An 11,317-nucleotide genomic window follows, 5' to 3' on the forward strand; every position below is an offset into this window, starting at 1 on the left:
GCACAAATCTGATTACTGTCTGACTCGTGTAGACCCAGAGTTTACCCATTATCTGATTACTCTAATGTATGTAAAAGCGTTGATCATATTACTGACAAAATCTGATTTTCTGCAGTTATCAGATTATTAAGTGCTTGTAAACACACTCACGGAAAACGAAAAATACAGTAAGTATTAAGTGTAAATTTATGGATTAGGGTTTGGGACAGACACCTCCCAACAGCAAGTACCCTATAATTGATGAGTTTTGTATATGTTTAGTTTATCGCTATCTCTGATAATACCTTGGGGTTTGGAGAGAGTAATTTGTGCCAAATTGAAAAGCAATCACTGCAGTGGGAACATGTGAAATGCAGTGCATACATGACGGGAGTTTCCCATAATGACATGCAGAATATGAGCCAAAATAGAAAACAAACCTTGCTTGACCTCTTTTGTACGTCAAGTGTATTTGCTTCATTCAAATTCAACCAAAACCATGAAATGCAGCGCACACGTGATACCACGTGATTTAAACTTGAGAAAACATTCCCTAAAGAAAAGTAAGATCCTTTACATTGATTTAACATTAAATACAGCACACTGGAAAGCAACATTGGCATGCCTTGCAAGGCAGACTGCATTCATTTCTGACATGAATTCAGCTTTTCCTTTATAAAATATAAATCTTAACGTATTGTTCATCAGTAAAAAAAAAGTCAAGCAACATAAAAACTTTAACAGAGGGTTTGTTTTTCATTTGACTATGTAAGAGTAATGTCAGGTCTGCACTGCATTTCATATTTTTTAACTGTAGTGATTTCAATTTGGTATGAATTCCTCTCCATAAAGTTTAAACAGATTTTAACATTTACATTTCCAGCATTTACCAGACGCTTTTATTCAGAGCGACTTACAAGAAGTGCTTTGTCTACCTACAGAAAGTATCCTGAGTTCACTATTATATCATGACCTATGGGGCTCAGGCCTATGGTATGCATAAGCCCTTAGGGCTTATGTCACACAGAGGCCTCAGCTCATTTTTGCGTGTTCATCTGGTTAGTTGTAACTCATAATGACAATGATACCTTGTTATCAGTGAACAAAGTAACTCAGGCGCTTTCATGCAATGATAATCACTATTCAGTGTGTATATTTCACACATTTCTTAAGATATCTGGTTTAGGTTTGAGACTTACCAGCCATGTTCTGTTGTTTATGAGTGTGAGAGTGAACCCAGTTTCCTTGGTCAGTTTGATTTGTGGGCAGGGACCATGTATGCAGATAGAGGGAGGGGTTTAGTACTAAGTTTTTTTTGCGAATAAGAGAAACAGAATTCTTGAGGGGGGCCAGGAAGTGTGTATGTGGGTGGAGGATCTTGGCACTCAAGCTCACTTCCATCTACAGCGCTCACTTCGTTTCAAAGTTTCTGCAGCCACAGACGTAGTTCACTGCCTTCAAAACAAGTTATTCTCGAACTGAGTTAACAGCTTCTCGCCACAGAGGATCTCCTGACAGAGATGGCCGGTAAGACAGATTCCTGAGCTCTACCAGGCTTTTGTTTAAATAAAGAGAAAAAGCGAGAGACCAACTGCACTCAGACATATGAAGGCTAGATAATGGAAAGCAAAGTAGCTTCTAGCTACTAACATGAACAGAGAAACAGAAGAGACAGCATGCATGCTCTTCTTTAAGCCCAGCTTCTGTTTAATTGAGTCTTTGGATGCTTGTTGGCCTCTAGGGATACAACAGGGGCGTTGCTAGGATCTAAAGGCATTGGGGGTTTAGCCTAGACCTCTTCTGTTGGGCGGTATGTGGGGATCATGTCGTTTAGAGGTGATTTCACTGACTTTCTTCAGGTAAATCCAGTGAGTGCGTTTACATGCACTCAGTAATCTGTTCATAATTGGGTTTCTGCAGTTATCTGATTATTCAAATAGTTATTATCAATCAAATGGTCATGTAAACAGCAAACTGATTTCTTAGATCAGAAAAGGGTCTGGAAATCTGATGTAAAAATCTGATAAAACAGCTGGATTTTACCTCAGAAATCAGATTTCAGTGCTTCATTTCTTTCGTCTGTCTCAGTCAGCGCATGTGTGGAAACATTGCGTTACTGGAAAGACTGCATGCTTGGAGAAATGAAGGATCTAATTATTCTTCATTTTCTAGATCAGTGAGGTCCAGTTAGAGAAAATTTCCTCAAGCAAAAGTCCCAAACATCACAATGTCTAACTTGCATTATGATTCAGTGCCATGTACCGTTGTCAAAACGTAGTTCCTCTGTTACTTCCTAATTATGTTGGTAGTTAACCTCATGTGTAAGGTCTTCAGCTCCTGAAGTCTTAACCAATGGCAGAGCTCGCTAGGCTAATTTTCTATTGGCTGTTTCAAGAGTTTAACCCATTTGTTACCAAAAACCTTACTACTATTAATACTACAAAACTTATAGTTTAAATATGACAAGCACAATGATTCTGTTAAATAAAACATAAACCTGGAAGGCTCTGAAGTGGCCCTCTGATTTATATCAGCAGCACGTTCTCCATCATATTTTGTACACTTTTCTGATGACTTGGCAAAGTGGCCTTGTTAGACTGTTACATTTTGTATAATGTAGTACAAACAAGTTGCCTTTCTAGGCTGCATCCTAGCATTTGGAACGCAATTATTTATAATAATAATATACAATTATTTTCCTCAGACAAGGTGCTCGCAGATGTCCGAATTGAGTTAAAGAAAGGTTTGTCGCTGACTGTGATCAAGCAGCTCTTGGACGATCTGACAAATAAAAGAGTATTAAATGAAGAAGAAGCTGAAACCATCCTGGAGTCGAATGCAGCGCGAGCTGATAAAGCTCGTGATCTAATCGACAGTGTTAAGAAGAAAGGGTGTGTGGCCAGTGAAATCATGATAGCAAAACTAAAAGTCTATGATGAACATCTTTACAATAAGCTGGAACTGGGTAAGCTTCTGCAGCCAGCTTGTGAGGAACCTGCACCTGGAGGTCCTGCTAATCAGCCAATTACTGTCTCAGGTAAGTTACTCTGTATGTTTAACTTAAATGGATTTTTGTGGACCGCTGGGATAGGCTCCAGCACCCCCCCGCGACCCTGAGAGAGAAGTGGTCTGAAAAATGGATGGATGGATGGATTTTTGTGGGTAAAATCTGTTTATATTTTCAGTTAATACTGCTTAAATCATTGATACCCAACTATGGTCCACTGGTTAACTCTGGAACCTTTGGTGCTGGACTGTAAACATGGGTAAACATGCCCTCTGACACTCCACCCCCAGGTTTCTCTTCTCGTCCTGATTTCACTTCCCAAAGAGTCTCAGGCAGAGTTAGCAGACTAGCACATTTTCACTACCATGCAGGCTATTACAGTGTAATTGTAGCTGTATGTTTAAGTTCACTAAAAGCCAGGTGCTTACATATCTACCTGTGTATTTAGATGTTCCTCCCTGAGTTACTGACATCTTCACACTGGAGTACAACTGCCAACACAAGCAGAACAAGCTAGCTTGCAGAGCGCTGTTGTTGGCTAACAGAGCTTCTCTTCTAAGAGGGAGTTTTAACGTTTACTCCAGGCAGTGTGTTCTCCACACACACACACACACACACACACACACACACACACACACACACACACAGACTTTTTAAAATCCATATTTCAGATTTTCATATGCTTACCCATTTCTGATGTAAGGCAATATATGCATATTAAATATGTGACTAACATTAGCAATAGCATATGGATTTCCCTGATATCCAACTTGTATTTGTCACATATGGATATATATGTGACACATATTTCAGTAAATACATAAACACATATGTATAACATGACGCTATTGTCAGAAGAAAAGCTCGTATCTCAGAAATGGTAACTTTAAAGGAAAAGGAAAAAACCTACTTCACTGTTAATGTAAGTCAGTGGGTCCAGACATTTTTCCAAGTCATTTTAGGCTGTTCAATTTACACACAGTGTAAAACAGGACAGGTATCTTCAAAAAGGTATTGTCAAAAACAAACAAACAAAAAAAAAAACACTAAAAAAACGGAGATATGAGGTTTTGTTCTGACAACAGCGATATATCTAACAATACACGATAGAAAGCATTGATCATGTATGAAAGGCATATATAACTCATACATGCTAGCTTCATGTTATCTAATATAAGGTTTTTATTGCATTTATGTTGCTGGTGTATTTAATTTCTTGCTTTAAAAAAGTCTTTTGCTGTTTGTATCAGACATATATGTATGATCCATGTATCAGACACATATCAGACATATATGTATGATCCATGTATCAGACACATATCAGACATATAGTATATATGTGATCCATATATTATGTATATATATATATATATATATATATATATATATATATATGTGTGTGTGTGTGTGTGTGTGTATATATATATATATATATATATGACCTTTAAGGATATATGTGCATAAATGGCCATATATCAGATTTGCATTTGGGTATTTGGTCGTTTGGTCGTCATTCGGCACAATGGCGTGGTGAGTAGCACTGTCGCCTCACAGCAAGAAGGGCTTGGGTTCAATTTTCTCTCAGGGTCCTTTCTGTGTGGAGTTTGCATGTTCTCCCCATGTCTGCGTGGGTTTCCTCCCACAGTCCAAAGACATGGTAAATTGCCCCTCGGTGTGAGTGTGTGAGTGAATGTATATGTCTGACTGTCTGTCTGCCCTGTGATGGACTGGTGACCTGTCCAGGGTGTATCCTGCCCGATGACAGCTGGGATAGGCTCTAGCACCCCGCTACGGCAGTCTCTGATTTAGCTCAAAGTTTCTTTACGTTTCATGACAACAATCAAGCTGGACTCTGACTATGCTGGGCCAGAGTTGGATATCACTGATTTAAGCAATATTGACAATGAACTAACATTGATGGCTTGTATCAATATTCTTGTGAACACATTACCTGTTAAAATGATGTTTATATAGTATAATGTTTGATATTATTAAATCACGATTGTAACTAATAACACTGAACATGCACTTCTTTCTTCTTTTTCCATTTGCCTTGTTTCTTTCTGCCTCAGATAAAAGCAATGATAAGGTAATAATGTGCTAAATATACCTTTTATATTTTAAGAAATAAAATGGAAATAATGGACATTAAGTGTAATTTGTTGTGCTATAAATTTCATGACAGTAGAGCTTGAGTTTTATTTTGTTTTTTTTTCCTTAAAGGAATATCCAATGACCAGTAAACCACGTGGTTACTGTGTAATCATCAACAACATGAACTTTAAAAATAATAAACGGAACCGAGAAGGATCCAACTATGATGCAGGTTTGAAATTGCATATGCATTTATGTGTTAATGTAATATATACAATACATGATGTCTATGATCACATAGCTCTGGAGTGAGTAATTTGTGTGAGCACACTGTTTTTGGAGTAATATCAAAGATTTATTCACTGCAAATGCAAATACAGTAGGCAATGTTTTTGTAATGAATGCTGTAATATGATATCAAGAAATGAATCTGCTCTCTTATCTCTGTTTCAGCTGCTTTGGAGAAAGTGTTTAAGTTTCTGGGTTTTGATGTTCAAATTTATACTGATCAGAAAGCAGAGGCGATGAAGAAGCTTCTGCTAGACTTCAGCAAGAAAGAACATGGAGATTGCTTTGTCTGCTGTGTGCTCAGTCATGGAGAGAAGAAAGGTGTGATTGGGACAGACCAGAAACTGTGTCCAATGAAGGACATCCTGTCTCCGTTTGATGGGAAAAACTGCTCTACTCTGGCCGGCAAGCCCAAGGTGTTCTTCATCCAGGCATGCAGAGGCAAAAACAGGGAGGAGAAGGTTGTGGTCTCTGTGGATGATTGTCATGAGAGGGACGTCGACTTGGCGTCTGACACTCTAGAAGAAACTTATAGCATCCCCAAAAACTCTGATTTCCTGGTCGCCATGTCCACAGTGGAGGACTATGTCTCCTATCGAACTGCTAATGGCTCATGGTTCATTCAAGCACTCTGCGCACAATTAGAAGAAGGAAGTAAAAGGTGAGCTCTAATCTGTCTTAGTGGCCTGTTCATCTCATCTTAGGCTTTTGTTATCTGTATTTTTTGCCCCTTTTAATTCTAAAGGTCTGTTTGTGGGCCCTCACGTCAGTTCAGTTTGTTTTCTTTTGTAGCAGTTGTTGCATGGATCGGCACATGTTCCACTCAACCTAACCGAGTTCTAATAGCTAACTGAAACCAGGCAGGTTGGAAACAACAACAAATGTGCAACACCAGGTTAATGTTAGCGTGATTACATATATACATATATATATATATATGTACATATATAACTGCATCCCATCTACCATAACTTTTCACTTATTTACTAAAAGTTCTTGTTCTTGTCCACCTGTACAATAGTTGTGTTTGTAGGTGGGAACATTCCTTAATTGAATGTTGTGCTGCATTGTCTGTCGGAAATTGGAAAATAACAACTTTCCCACTTGTCAACTGTGCTGAGATGGTTGACAAGGTCATAATTACAACTGGTAAATTGGGATTGTAGATGATACACAAGTTTACAAATATGACGTCTAACACAACTTTTAACCTTTAGTGTAAAATGCGTAACTTGAACTCAATAAGAAAAAACTCATAACCAACGCGCTTCATATAATATCGGTTGCATATACCACTATATACCAGTATATGCAATCGATATCCAACCTATACAACCTTCCAATGAGCATTTGAAGGCAGCATTGGTTCCATGGTTACTTAATAATCTTAGAAAATGCATATTTCTGCTCATAAAATCTGATTGGCTGAAGCTGTTTTAACATACTATACGTATCTCAAATGAAATTCCGGCTTCTAAGATTTTTGCATTAAATACTGCTGTGTTATGAAGTGACTGCAGTGCACAGTGATGGGCGACTAAACGCTCTTGTCCTCTTTCAGCAGTCCTCTAAAGGGATAACCTTTCATGGTGCAATAATTGTTTATCTCGATTGTTATTAATAATTACTGTATTTCATCATATTTTATGTTTTCCATTTTCTTAAAGCAATGAGCCACTTATGGATGTGTGTTACAGTGATTTTATCACAGGTGGGGGGGGGGGGGGGGTTAATCAGCTTTGTGCTATCCCTAACACCCTTACCTGTGATAAAATCACTGTAATGCACAACCTGCCTTGGCTTATTGCTTCAGTAGTATTTGCTGAATAAATTAGTCTTAATTACTCTATAATAAGCCTGTGGCCAATGGCGTTAATGCATGTTTATGTATTCATGTTCTTCTAGCGGTGATGACATCCTTACAATCCTCACCAAAGTGAATGAAGAGGTCAGCAGGATGGAGGGGGATGAGATAGTGAATGAAACAACCTGTGATGCTAAGATGACCCCAGAGCCCCGCTTCACCCTCACAAAGAAGCTGATTTTCAAAATTCCCTGAAATGTTGGCTTGTTGAAAACATCTCAAGAGGCGCAGATTTACCCAAATGAAACGGATTACACTCGTGTGACTTTGTTTGTTTGTTCATTTTTTTTCTTAATAACAAAACTGAACAGTCATTTATGTTTTTCCATTTTTGTGCTTCTTATTTTCATTCTCATGGTTTCAATGCAACCTCAAAACTTTATATTTTTCTTTTTTTCTTGCCATTTAATCCTAAAAAAATCAGATAGATCCTTTAGTTTGTATCATGGTCAAAAACTACAATAAATAAAACCTTGTTTATTAAATTGAGTGAGTTTGATGATGATGATGCTGCTGCACAGACTTGAAGAGTCTGTCATTCAATCATAGCTTCTCCTGCTTTTACCCTTTTCCTATCTTATCCTTATATTAATGGTCAAACCTTATTCTCATTCTCCCATTTTGTTCTTGTGTTGTTTTTTTGTCAAAAAGAGGTGAATGGGTTCTGTTTTTTGAGACTTGGTTCCTCTCAAGGTTTCTTTCTTTTGCTGTTAGGGAGTTTTTCCTTGCCATTGTCGCCATTAGTGACGCTCATGGAGGCTTGGACCTGGATTTTTCTCTCAAGCTGTACACTTCCTGTTGTTAAAAGCACTGTATAAATAAAGTTTGACATGCCTTGGCTTGAGTTTGGATTATGTAGTGATCAGTGTTGAAGATTAAGTGAAACCATTGTGATTTCATCATCAGATTAATGCTTTTGCCAAGTTTGATTCTTCAGTGTAAAATGAGTTGGCCTAGAGATGCACAATTAACTCGAAGAAGAAGTAGAAGAAGGAATTTACAGTGTTTATGAGTAATGATGACAGTCACCTCATTAAAAAGGGGGGTACCAGTCTCAGGAGTTTATAGCTTAAATACTACATAAAACTGTGCAGTTACACGTATGTCCTAATATCTCATGTTTCATTCATCAATTTTAAACACAAATGACATTTTTTCCCATAGAGTGTATAATCTTAGACATTTTAACAAAACACCCCAAAAAAGACCATGATGCCAATTCCTGGGCAAGTTAGTGCATCTTTATTTTCATCATCACTGATTACAAGTAAAAAAGCCATATATTTTAGCTGTAATCAGTTATAAATGTAATGCTCTGCTCAGTAATGACTGATATCTGACCAGTCTTTTGCATCCGTCCCATGACCCACAAAATTATCTTGTGCAGTTTTAGAAAAAATATTTGTTTTTTCTAGAGAAACTTACCAGGTCAGAATTGTTCACAATGGTGGTGATGGGAACCAGACGTCCTTCTCTTAAAGCTCCGTCACAGAAAGATATTACATGACATGGTTATCAATACACTGACTGATGCTGAGACATAACTGTGTTATGACAGTTGTGAGAAAGTTTTAGTCTGAAACACATTTCATAAAATTCATTAAAGGCAGAGGGGGACATGCAGGGTGTTGGAATGAAACCAGTTGTTCTAAGTGCCCTAAGTAAGTTATATTTTCAGATTTAACACTAACATCATCAACATTCCATATAAAAGCTCAGAAGACATGTGTTCACTGGTGATTTTGTAAAGTAAATAAAATGGTTATATTTGTGTTGTAGTCATGATGACCCCTGAATGAAACCACTCTGAATGACTTTGTTTACATTTCAGCCACTGAACTACACAGATGGAATATACAATTAATGATAGCTATTGAGGTATCTGTCCTCTACATATGGTATTTTCCTCCAGGGGCTACACCTATATGCTATGTAACTTCATATTACGTTTGAGGAAGGGGTCAGGTTGAGGAAGTTCCAAACAGATTAGATTATTTTACATAGTCTAGATGTTCCCTTATGTGGTAAACAACCAGCGTATATATAGCAGAGAGTTTTAAGCAAGAACTCAGAGGACAATTGACAAGACCCCTCTCTCAAGCAATCCTGGATGCTTGATCTGACTCTGTTCTACTTTGTAATAAACCTTTTATGTACAAGTAAGATGCTGTCAGTGGAGACTTCCTTCAACATCTTCACATCATCGCTATTTAAGAAACAACACTACACAGTGTGGAAGTTTGCCTCTACAGGCCTTTGCCTAAGAGAAGAGTTTGAATGCTCTTTTGAAAACATGCTGCGTTTCGGCTGCTGCAGATACTTTTACTTTCGTTCTGACTGAATTGTTTCCAGAGAACTTTCCACATACTACAAAGCCTCTGGTCTGACATGATGTAGGGGAGACCGGGTATGGTTGTAACACTTTTTGCTTTAGCACCTGTAACTCACTCAATTTTTGAGCTAGAGTTCTCAAACATTTATACAAAATACACACATTTGTTTACTACCAATGGCACCAATTCAAACCTTTGCAACATTATCACATACCTTGTGAGTTGATGTCAAATACCCTGTGTTCCTTTGTTACAGCCTACCCCACTACCGGGGTAGGTTGTAACACATGCTGGGGTAAGTTGTAACAATTAGACAAAAGAAGCAAAAACAGAGACCACATCATGCAATATGCATCAAAAAGAGGTTTATTGAAATAAAATAACAGTCCAGAACAATGTCTCTCTCTCTGTGACTGACCATAACTCAAATCCACTTTCTGTTTGACTCAGGAGTGTGTGTAAATTAATGTACTAGGACAAACTTCCTTAACGATATGTATGCTTAATGAAAACTCTACTACAATGTACCTGTATAAAGAACATGTAGGTCAAATAAAAAACAATGACAGTGTGTGTGTGTGTGTGTGTGTGTGTGTGTGTGTGTGTGTGTGTGTGTGTCTATGTGTGTATATTCTTAATCAGAGTCACAATGGTGACAAATGAATGTTGGTAACCCGGGAGTGGAGGCTTGGTGGGCCCAGAGATTGCATAGGGCACATTTTACCCACACTTCCTTTGGCTTCGAGTTGCCAAATGGCTCCATACAGACAACACAAAAGTTTTCATCGTCTGAGGTCTCAGAATCCTCAGTATTGGCTTTCGACATTTTCTTGGCGGGCTTTCTCTCCTTTTTCTTTTGCTCGCCTTTATTCTTTCCTAAGATTCTCTTTCTTGCATTTTTGCTTCCTCTTCTCTCTTCCTCTTCCATCAATGCTTGCTTCACTGGTGTATCGGTCATCCCATGTTTGTGGGTGTTTGATGTTATATATCACTGCCAGTTGATATGCAAACTTTCTGACCTAAAAGAAAGTGGAATGCAAAACCTGAGAACATAGACAAAAAAAGTTTTTCGATTTGTCTGACACCTACACTAGTATTCAATTCTTCTCTGATCTCCAGTGACTAACCTGTCATATGCTTACCTCGCGTTGAGTGAGTCCATAATACAGGTCTGCTGCCTGAGTCAAATAGTCAACCAACACTGTCTCCTGCACCTCAGAGAAAACTTTGTTGCTGCTCCAGTAACCTACACTGGGAAGATCGCTGGATCCCTGGTCTCTCAGCTTCTGCAGTGATTTGCAGTATCTGCTCAGTGTTACATGGCAGATCCCATGTGCCTTCGCGACTGATCTGACTGACTTGCCCTTCTTTGTGACCTCATCTGATGCTTTTTTTAAAACACTTGCAGGCACACCTCTGTCAGTCTTTCTTTTCCACTGCCTAGGCATTATTAGCATTATGTATTAGCATAGTGGTTTGAAATTAGCAGGGGAAAAATGCATCACATTTTGCCTGAGAAACTACAATTTAATGTAATATAATTCATATGGTTTTATCTGCAATAGTACAAGTACTAAATAAAATAGTCTTGGTTCAAAAATGTACTTTCTTACCTCAAAATCCATTTTTTCTTTATAGAATCTGCATGCATCTGTTTCCAGCCTTGACAACCAGGGATCAGGGAGGAAATGAGCTAACACAGGAATGATCATATGACTCCGTGATTGGTGCAACTGGTGGTGTTACAACTCT

General features: G+C 38.2%; 1 protein-coding gene and 1 long non-coding RNA gene across 2 annotated transcripts; one reads left to right on the plus strand and one right to left on the minus strand.

Annotated features, from left to right (window-relative positions):
• Positions 1 to 1,344: 1,344 nt before the first annotated feature.
• LOC108424060 (caspase-8-like) lies at positions 1,345 to 8,083 on the plus strand. The gene is made up of 6 exons (XM_017691824.2): positions 1,345 to 1,506; positions 2,684 to 3,016; positions 5,059 to 5,075; positions 5,210 to 5,312; positions 5,534 to 6,029; positions 7,274 to 8,083. The coding sequence occupies exons 1-6, from the start codon at positions 1,500 to 1,502 to the stop codon at positions 7,425 to 7,427; spliced, it is 1,110 nt and encodes a 369-aa protein (XP_017547313.1). The 5' UTR covers positions 1,345 to 1,499; the 3' UTR covers positions 7,428 to 8,083.
• A 1,832-nt stretch (positions 8,084 to 9,915) lies between these two features.
• LOC119261642 lies at positions 9,916 to 11,317 on the minus strand. Its single transcript, XR_005129137.1, has 2 exons — positions 11,179 to 11,317; positions 9,916 to 10,584 (listed from the first exon to the last, which is right to left on the minus strand). It is a non-coding gene; the product is annotated as an uncharacterized LOC119261642 (long non-coding RNA).

Source organism: Pygocentrus nattereri, chromosome 19 (genome assembly GCF_015220715.1).
Source record: "Pygocentrus nattereri isolate fPygNat1 chromosome 19, fPygNat1.pri, whole genome shotgun sequence".
Taxonomy (NCBI): domain Eukaryota; kingdom Metazoa; phylum Chordata; class Actinopteri; order Characiformes; family Serrasalmidae; genus Pygocentrus; species Pygocentrus nattereri.